The sequence below is a fragment of the Cyprinodon tularosa genome, unplaced genomic scaffold, assembly GCF_016077235.1.
Source record: "Cyprinodon tularosa strain WSP-4 unplaced genomic scaffold, ASM1607723v1 ctg214, whole genome shotgun sequence".
Taxonomy (NCBI): Eukaryota; Metazoa; Chordata; class Actinopteri; order Cyprinodontiformes; family Cyprinodontidae; genus Cyprinodon; species Cyprinodon tularosa.
The window spans coordinates 1,351,051-1,361,657 of record NW_024038796.1 but is presented as its reverse complement, the minus strand read 5'-3'; the positions used below and the strand labels follow the sequence as shown (position 1 = coordinate 1,361,657).

The 10,607-nt window shown below is 38.0% G+C and overlaps 1 protein-coding gene across 1 annotated transcript; it reads left to right on the top strand.

Moving 5' to 3' along the window:
• The first annotated feature begins 304 nt into the window (after positions 1–304).
• On the top strand, positions 305–9,491 carry arid5a (AT rich interactive domain 5A (MRF1-like)). The gene is made up of 7 exons (XM_038285684.1): positions 305–448; positions 1,657–1,727; positions 5,882–6,050; positions 6,147–6,199; positions 7,325–7,422; positions 7,512–7,671; positions 7,767–9,491. The coding sequence occupies exons 1-7, from the start codon at positions 445–447 to the stop codon at positions 8,985–8,987; spliced, it is 1,776 nt and encodes a 591-aa protein (XP_038141612.1). The 5' UTR covers positions 305–444; the 3' UTR covers positions 8,988–9,491.
• Positions 9,492–10,607: the final 1,116 nt, after the last annotated feature.

Sequence of the window (10,607 nt, the reverse complement as noted above, 5' to 3'; positions counted from 1 at the left end):
TTTTTAGTGTAAAAACAAATAACCTCTATGAAAGAAATCTCCTAAATTACTTGCTTACTTATTTTGTAACTCTAAAATATAATAATATGGATAATGTAATGTGATGATCACACTAAAGAAAAAGACCCGTTTAATTCAAGCTAAAGTATTGGCTTGCTTCAAATAGTTCACATGTAAAAACAAATCTGCTGTTAAACCACTGATTTAAATATTCTGACTTTTTCTGTTTGACTATCAGGTGGGAACTAATACTGTGAGACTGTGTATGAAAAAAAGAAAGAAAAAAAAACTCTGTTTCCCAGCCTCATTTGCTGTCATGGCATCAGTCAACCAATGAAACTGTCCCGCAGAGACGTCTTCCTATTTCGTGGTGTGAAGTTGAGGCTGTCGCATGAATTACTGTCACAACACACAGAGCTAAAGACTTGAAGACAGCTCAGGGAAATGGGTGAGTAGCGCTTTGATCATTATATACACCACAGATACTGTTTAGATTCCTTTATTCTTGTAAAACATTAAACATTCTGAATGATTGTGGATTATGTGATATAGACATCAATAGGAATTCATTACTTGGTATCAGCTCAGACGTATATATATATATATATATATATATATATATATATATATATATATATATTTGCAGTTTATTTACAAATCTATAAAAACAAGTTTAGCAATATATGAAAAGATGCAACAATGGCTGATTTTTTTTTACCTCATCTAATAGATTTACAGCATTGTGAACAATAACAATATTTCTTTACATATCTAAATTTGACCAAAATCTGTTAACACTGTCGGATTGCTGTGATGTAAAAGGTACATATCTAGTTAAAATCCAGCTAAAAGTTAATTATTTAGCGAGTTGTGAAAAGTTGAATTAAAGATATTTCTTCATCACCTAAAAAGGAGAAGTAAGAGGCTACTGAAAGCAGAATTAAAGGTTTAAGCCACAAGCACAGGAAACAAGTGATCTCAAAAGAGAAGCATATTGGTTTTGCCCTTATGAAAAAAAAAAAATACTGATATCAATGTGGGTGGTGAGCTCACAGGGTATCGAGGCAGAGCTCGCAAAAAAGAATGACAAGCCTTTCTCAGAAGTGCATATCACTCCCCTGCTTGTGATTTATATATATATGCAGTATATATATGCTTCAGTTTCCCCTCTAATTATGAGTGATTGGACACATCTAAGGGAAGCAAAAATTTTCTCAAAGACAACAATCTAATTTTAGGAACTTTCATATCACAGGTAATTCACAGCATTGTTCCCTTTTCTCTTAAAACCAACACGGAGCGTCTAGGGGGCAAAGTTGTATTTAAGAGGATTCCTCCATTTCCAGATAGTGTAGTTCTTGTCATTATATCATACAGTGCAGCATAGAAGCGATTGTGTTCTTGAGCAGGAAGTGGTTTTGCAACCTGTGGTTTTATATCACACTCTGTCAACAATATGCTCTACAGATTACTTTTTGTGTGTTTGTGTTGATAAGTCATCTGACCGATTGACGCACAGATCACACAAAGTTGATGTTGGGTCTTTTCTAAATGACAGGTTTTCTCGAAATGAAGAAGTAGTGGCTTCTTTGAATTCAACTACAAACTGTTAGGGTGACTTTTCCTGGTTTTTGTGTTTATGTACGTGTGATGAAGCTGAAGAGGACCAGAGTGAAGCATCACAACAAACGGCAGGCAGCGATGAAGACAAAGCCAGAGAAAAACAGGTACCAGAAACGATGATAATCAAAGAAAAAATAAATTCAGTTGGTCCTCTGGGCAGTTTCCTGCAGTTACTTTTAATTTGTCACTACAGACATGACTGCACAGAATGTGTTATATCTTGTGTTTTCATTTCCCCTTTTTTGCTCGATTTAAGATGAGGCCCAGCAGTTTGAAGGACTGATTGTGTGTGTGTGTACAGTTGTTTCATCTTGTTTGACTGATTGTGAAATGAGTAACAAGGAACATGCTTCTGCTTTGCATTCTAAGAAGGATGAACACAAAAGAGACTGCGAGAAAAAAGAAAAAAAAGAAACTCACACCCTACAATATTTTATTGCGCATAAAGAAACTCAAAGCCACTATTCTGGTAACTGAAGTGAGAGGTACAATATGAGAAGCACAAACTAGCTCATTAAATTTCCAAGGCCGACCCAAGTTGAAAGCCCGGCGGTTTCTGCGGTGACTTCTGCCCTCCAGATAGCATCGATCGTGAACGCAGCTCACAGTCATTGCAAGAATCGCTCATACAACACACTGACATCATCACCCACGCAGTTTTCCAAAAAAATGTCATCAGTGAAAATCAAGCGAATGTTTCACAATGATATTTTCTCGGTGGTGTGGACTGGGAGCTGCAGAAACAATAGTTGGGGGGGCTACAGTATGTGGCTCAGAGCGCAGACATTTCCTGTAGGCAACCGTCGATGCATAAACCTGAAACTTTCCTAAATCAGATCGAGAAAACAATGGCCGAAAGTAGGCAGGTTCTATCTGAGAGGAGGTGAATTTCAAGTAGGTTTACTAATCTGATTTCTTGCTGTGGCTAAAGTATTCTCTACAGCATTTTACTTTTAAATCAGAGCTTGAAAATCAGCCAACCCTAAAGCAGTTTAAAAAAAATCTCCCTTTCTGTTTTCACAACCTGTATGGTGAGAGATCTGATCACAAAGGTGTTCAAAACAGTGGAAAGTCAGAGCTGCTCCCTGTTAGGTGGGAACGCCAGCGTTGGCCCCTGCGCTCTGACTCAGTCGGGACTGTCTTAGTTTGAGCTCTGCACCTTCACTATTACTCACTCTAGAGGTTTGCTTCTCGGAACCAGGAACCACATAGAGGAACTTGATTCAATATGAAACCGCCTGTCGCTGTGTTGTTGTACAATGAGCGCCACAGAAATAGCAGCCTCTGGGTCTGATGAGTTAAAGTCAAATATTGACATCCAATCTGCTGAAATTTGATCGGGGACGCAGTAATGTCAGATTCTACATTTGAATATGTGGTGAGAATGTTTGAAATCTTTTGATTTCACTTCAGCAGTTGAGTGATTATAGCAGCATTTATGGATGGAGGCCAAGAGTCACTACAGTCTGTTGTGTGCTAATTACCCAGCATATTGTCCCACTTCTAATGAGGTAAGATTAGGCATTACAGTTGCAAAGTATGCCATATTTAAAAAGCTTTATTTCAAAAGTGCTAAAAAAAAAAAGGAAGAAATAGTTTTGATATAATTCCTATAGTCCTATATTACTTACTTATTACTCTGCACTAGAGGTTAGCTGAGCTATAGAAAACATTAACATTATTTCCCTATCCTACAATAACCACAAATTCTCCCTTTTTAGATTGTAAAACATGCAGACTGATAACATGAAAAAAGGCAGCGCTATAGGTAACCGCCTGGGACCTGGGAAGCCAGGTAACTGGTAGGAACCTAGCAAGCCAAAAGAACGCGCTACTGGCAGCGTTCTGCGGCACAAATGGCCTCAGTAAATCCGTTCCCCCTCTCAGCCCCCCCACCCCGATGTATTGCATGTATTTTGATGAACGATTTGTACTGAAACTGAATACTCGATTGCAATGTAAATTGTAGTTAACAACAAAGACTGATTGATTGATTGAAAAAAAAATCTATATATATTCTCCCTATAGCTTATCCTATGCAGTTAATGACATTATTTACATTATTTCAGCAATACCATGCATGCTGCCACATAAACAAAACTGCTGCGCTGATGTGGCAGCCATGACACTTTAACAACAATACCTCATCTCATGCAACACTAAGCTAACGTCCTGTTGGCCTAACTGTTGCGCTGTGGGTAAAGTGGTTGTCCTGAAATTAGCACACTGTGGGTTTCATACCAGCTACCCATTGTTCACATGCCAATTGATCTGCCAGTGTATAAATGTTTTTGCATTAGGGTGGAGATAGTAGTTTAGAAGTCAGTTAGGAAAATATGCAGCAGAACAATATAAATTCCAAGATTTTATCCCATATTAAATGCAGACAGCTTTATTTTTCACATGATATACCGAATTAAAAAACAGTTCTTGTTTTTTAATCTGCTGAGACATGTGATAAAATAGAAAATCACTCCTTAAATATCTGCTGCCAACTGGTAGAGTCTAACATTAGGCATAGGTTTAGGAGGGTGACGCATTAAAACTTGATCTAGCAGGCCTGATACCTTAGCAGACAACTTGACCATAAAATTAACCAAAAAATTATATTTGTGTTACTCCAAAAAAGGAACAAAAATCTAATTTCTGCACTGAAAAAATAATGCAACCGTTTTTCTCATTTACTTAATCATATTTAGTTACTTTAGCATTGTAGCAGTGTAGGGCATAAAACAATCGTGTTAAAGTAACTAAATATGATTAAGTAAATGCTAAAAACAGATATTTTTTTCAGTGTGTGCAAAAAGTACTGAAAAAAGTTACTAAACTAATTAGGTATTTTCTTACATTTTGGTTATATCACAGCAAGATTAAATAAAAAAATAATGGAAAGTTAAAGCACATCAATTGGATTACGATACTTAAGGCTGGTAACAGCTTTAGATCTGCTGAAAGAATCACACAACGTCTCACCAGCTGGTTATGAAGCAGTTCCACCCATGGTACTAAAGCTAAAGGAACATGTTATTAGAAATCATGATAATCTCCATTACACATTCTTTGTCTTTATTACTTTAATTTTTTTATGTTACCCAAAAGAAAAGGATCTTTATTTTAAGAGTTTTTGAGAAAACATGCAGAGCTGTGTGAAGATGTCACAGAGGAGTGGGTGGTTTAGTGGCTGCTGACAAGAAACTAAACCTCAAAGAAGAAGCACCAAACCAGTTGAGCTGACTTTACCGTATATATATATATGAGCAGAATTTAGAGAGTCCAGTGGAATTTTTTGCAATCATGCATGCTCTAAATATTCTTTTATGTCAGCGACTGTGGGCCCTGACGCTTCTTTAAAAGCAGTAACGTTTATGTGATCAGACACGTAAGCCAAATGTTAGTCACACGTGGTTGGAATTTTTCTGTAAAAGAAAAAAGAAATTGCCTTCATCTTTAGTCATATGTGAAGCTTTGGTATCCTTATCATGCTAGGGACACAAATAAAAAGACAGCATCAAAGAGCGTTTTTCCCCTATTATTGTAACTCGTTCTTATGTTTTAGCAATAATATACAATCTAAGTCATTAAGGAAAAGAGATTTACTTTTCAAAAAAAGCATAAATGATTACATTTTGGTTGGTTTATGGTTACTAAACCAATCAGAGAGAATCTAAATCTTAAAGAAAAATGATGTAACTTTCAGACAAAATGTGACAGAGCAGAGCAGCATTGCACAGCCTTAGAAAAAACATAAACATCTTATTATAAACCAATAAGTTAAATTCCTGAAGTAATCATTAGAACATATTTAACTAAAAATTAGTATGTTTGAAATTTGATGCTATTTTTGTTTAATTTATCACATACAGGCCTTTTTTCTTAATGCTACCCAACCTCATTCAAGTTTTGTTTCACATCCGAGCTACAATAAGTAAAGTTTATTTTCCACCGTTGATATTCTTTTGGCAACAGCTTGTTTTTCAAAGTGCCATCCGTGTTACCGTTGACTGACAACTGTAGACCAAAAACCCCACAAGTCTGCAGCTTTCTCTCCAGACAGGATGTGTAGCGGTTATCTATTGAAAGTAGCGGTAAAACCCCACTCTCTGATTTTCATGTTTCATTTCAACATTTGTGTTTTGAGATGACTCCTCTTTCTCATCTATAATATGATGCATTCAACTGTAAATTAAGTTCCTACACAGTGCAGTCATCGATGTAGTTCTGTATTATTCTACATAATATTTGATGTTTTTCTCATCAGGCCTCTCCCTGTGTTATTGAAATTCATGACTCTACGACTGAATGCGAGGAAGAAACGAGGCCCAGTAAGGTACCGATGGAGGAAAAGGCATTTATAGCAAGTTTGCACTCGTTTATGAAAGATAAGGGGACTCCGATAGAAAGGATCCCACATCTTGGCTTTAAACAGAGTGAGTGGGTCTTAGTCATTAATTAATAAATAAATAAAGCAGTTTTCATTAGAATAATTTGGTTCTCATGGTGGTTGTTTTCTTTTTTACTTCTAGTTGATCTCTGGATGATCTACAAAGCTGTCGAGAAACTTGGAGGTTATGAATCAGTGAGTAACTTTTCACCTATTTGGTTTTTAGTTGGTTTCTGTTAAAAAGCAGGTTATAATGCTAAAACTTGTTTGCTATAGTACCACAGCAGGGCAAAAAACTCTGACAAACTGTCAGAATATCATGTCCTCCTTGATGTTATCTTATAAATGAATACCAAGAGTGAAACTCGCATTTATGTGAAACCAAACTGGGCTAGAGTTGACCACCAACGTTTTGCTACTAGGGCAAAAAAAAAAAACAACAACAGAGGCTGCTTATATTTGCTCAAGCTAAAAAAAAAAAAAAAAAAAAAATGAGTGTCACTTCAAGAAAGTAAACCAACTGACGTGGCTTTTGAAGGTTGGCCAGCAAACACCTTCCTGTAAGACATTTTAAAAATACTTCTGAGAGCTAGTATGCCCACACCCAAACACAGGATGCACAAATAAATGATAAGATGCATTTCTGTTACAGCTGGAAATGAAAACAACGCTAAATCTGAAAGCAGGTTTATCCTTAATGAAGTTTTTTTCTTTAGTTTTAGATTATAAACATCTTACCCACAATAAATAACTCTACTTGCATATTCACTAAGCATATCTCCATAAAGCCATCTTAAACCAACTCAGTCCCATTTAAGGTTAGATATTTTTTTGGCTTCAAGATGCCACTCTGATTGTATTAGGTGATTACTTAAAGACAAACCGATAATCTTAACACAGGAAATGAAGTAATTCATAAATACTTTATTAATCCCAAGCTGAAATTAAATAGGAAGGAGGTTGTACAGATGAGGCTGGTGTTTTCCAAAGAGTAACTGTCTGAAATATAAGTAAAGAATCATATAAAGCAAAAATGTTTTCAAGTAAACATTGTTATTGGTTATGTTTACCTTAAAAAAGGCAGTTATTCTGATCAGAACCATCTTTTTTGGACTATAAACAGTATTTTACACATGAAAACCAGCTGTGATGCACGGCCTTTTCGCTCTAAATGAAACTATGCTTTAATAGTTCCTAATTAGCGTTAGCTCTTAGTTCTACTTGAACTAGTCATTAGCTTTGAGTTCCTAATAACAGTGTAAAACTGACTGCAATTATCATGATTAAGGACCTAAACTTCCTCATTGTGCTGAACAACAGGTGACAACTGGGCGTCTTTGGAAGAGAGTCTATGATGAGCTTGGAGGAAGCCCAGGTAGCACAAGTGCTGCTACTTGCACTCGGAGACACTATGAGAGGTGAGAGGGGTCCTTTCAGGAGGGAAAAGTAAGCAATGCATAAAAGAAAAAGATGTTTGTAAACCTGAGATCGATTGGCTCTTCAACAGGTTGGTTCTGCCGTTCGAGAGACACATAAAAGGAGAAGACGATAAACCTCTGCCTCCGAGCAAACCAAGGAAGCCATACAAGAGAAACCAGGAGGGTAAAATGAACAAGGCTGATGGAAAGCGGAAGAGGAGTTCTTCTGAAAGAGAAATGGATTCTGAGGTAATAATAGACAGCATTGATTAAAATATAATGAAAGAAGAAAAAAGATAATTTCTCAATTTGATTAACCAAATCTCTGTTGTCTTATCTTGCAGTTACTTCCTCAAAGGAGTCCAGACGTGGTCTGCCAAAGTGAGTCAATGATGAATCCTCACTTCGCCCTCTGGCCTCCCAGCGCTGACAGACACCCCCCAGAGTGCTCTCAACCAGGCAGGACTCCTGGAGATTTCTGCACTCCTGTCAATGGCCACATCCTGCAGGTTCCTGCTTCCAGTAGCTGGGTTGCTCATCTTCCGTCTGCAACTGGAGAGGTGATCTCCCCTCTGGAGAAGAAGAAGCGAATGGCTCAGGCCAGCCTTAACGTGCCGACGAGTTCCCAGAGGGAGGACAAGGAAAGGCCTTCCGTCATCCACTGCTCCCAGTCTCCGGTCCGGGCTTCTTCCAGTAGGAACTGCAATTCCTCCGAAGGCTCTCCTTTGCCGTTATCCTCGTCTTCTTCCCGCAGTCCTTCCCCTTTGTCTGTTTCTTCAGAAGAATCTCCAGCTGGGACTAGGGACAAACCCAGACCCAGCTCTACATCGACTGAGAACTGTTCAAGCACAGCTAAAACACAGGTGGACAGCAAGCCTGTGAGCTGCAGTCAGACGGCTACCAATGCTTCCGCACAGAAAAAGGACGCGCCTCACATCAGCTCCCAAACACTGCATACTGACTCTGTAAAAAGCCAAATAAAAGACTCTGCCTGGAAGCCCTATCACAAAGGAACTTCTAAATGTTACACATACCCCATCCACTCACCCTCCTCCATCTCAACCTCCACCTCTGGCTTCACCAGAGTTACTCCCAAATCCGTCCAGTTGCTGCGGCCGGCTCCTATTCGGCCAACTTACAAACATCCTCACAGCAGGCTGCTGCAGATTGACAACTCCCTGACATGCACCAAGAAGCTGGGCAGCTTGAACCAGTGGCCTTATCACATAGAGAAGAGGGACAGATCGAGGACAGTGCAGCAGAAAGTTCCCCCCACCCAGCAGGGATTGCCTCAGTCCGCCCTGCCGGTCTCGTGCGTCCTTTCCACTTACGACAAATCAGGAAGAGAATCTCGGCACCAGCAACCGGTACACTCAGCCTTCCTTCCCCACAGAATGAGACTCCCTCACTCCCAGCTAATGTACCACCCTATGCCGGTCGGTCCAAGTCACTCTGCTCTAATTGCTTCAGCTGTTTACCCGTATCCTTACTCCATTCCTCTGTTAAATCCCCAAGTCGGATACCCGCTACCTACCATGAATCAAATGTATCCTCACAAGTTTTGAGGGCTTCCTCCTGTTTTTCGATAGGAATAATTTAACATTTTTGTAAAGCAGTCCAACGGATGCAGTATTAGAAAAACTAAACAGCTAGATATGCAACATTTCTCTACAGCTGCTACACTGAGGCCAGTCAAAAGTAACCTGCATCATATAAATGTATAAACTGTATTATTTCTTATTCTATTTTATTTTTTACAAAGTTTAACTTCATTTTTTTTTAGAAATCAAATAAAAAATCCTAATTTCTGGCATTGTCACACATCCAGGAAGGTTTCGAATTTAAAAATGGTCAGTTTTGGCACTATTTCAGTCTTACCTCATTGTTCTCTGATTTCACAGTTTCTACTTCTTATTCTTAATAAATATGTTTTCAGTACTGTAATGTGAAGTCAGAACAATAAACTATGCAGATGCTGTTTTGTGCCTGCTATCAGTGTTAAATATTTTTTGAAAGTGTTTTTAATGTATTTTAAAAAAGAATATGAAAAGAGGAAAATAAACAAATATCTTTACAATTGTGTTTTTTTTGTTTGTTTTTTCAAAAATAGTCAATAGAAATGAGTGATTTGGAGATTTTAGATTTGGGGAACTCTCTTAACCAACTTTTGCTCTCAGCTTGCTTTGTGTGTTAATCTGCTGTGCAAACATCTGTGTGTCTTCTCCGCCCTGCAGGGCTGATGCAGCGCACTGCTGTGGTCTGATACGCTAAACTTCACTGCTGTGGCATGGGGCAGGGGCGGAAGGAGGTGCACCGGTGGTGAAAATAACAAAGAAATCTTAGGCAAGAGCAATGAGGAGGAAATAGAAAGAGGAAATCGCACAAATGAGATTATGCTGCAAGCCACAATGTGGTCTGAAAACAGCTGGAACTAGTGAAGCAGATGATAGAAATTATTTCAACTGTAAAGTAAAAGTGCTAGAAAACATTGAAACTTAAAGTCTTTGCAGAATTTTTTTTCGACTCATGGTTACTATTTATTTTGTAGTGTCTAACTGCAAATAACCTTGTATTTTGTGTAACTTCACATCATTTTTATCAGTTACTTAGTACTCAAGTAGCCTATTACTATTATTCCTTTCTTCAATGACTAATTAATATTTTTGCTTTGGTGCAAATATGAATCCCACCTTTGGTAGCTGGTTGGGTCCAACTGATTTTCTAAATACAAGGTTGACATGCAGAGTATAAAGATACGCGGTATGGAAGTAGAAGTACCGTGTATTTGATCACTTTCAGAGATTTCCTGTAAATCTTGAATCTGCTCTGCTGTGGAGAACATTTGAATGACTATTTAAAAATGTGTGTATTCTTGAAGTAAAGCCATGAATTCCTACAGCAGAAGACTGCATTTACAGTGAAATCTGCTTCGATGCTTAAGGATTAGTATCTTATATCTATAAGAAAAAATATAAAAAGTTTTCTTTTATATTTTTTTCCCTGTGATGGACTAACAACCTGTCCTGCTTTTAAATCAGCAGCAGCCATCAACCGTATACCCCCCACCTCCCATTTGAGACGTTAAAAAGGGAAATAAACATAGGCAATCATGGTCGCTTAATGTGTTGAGATTTACTTTGGGGTATCATCAGTCTAAATAAACTAAATATTCCTTTATTAGTATG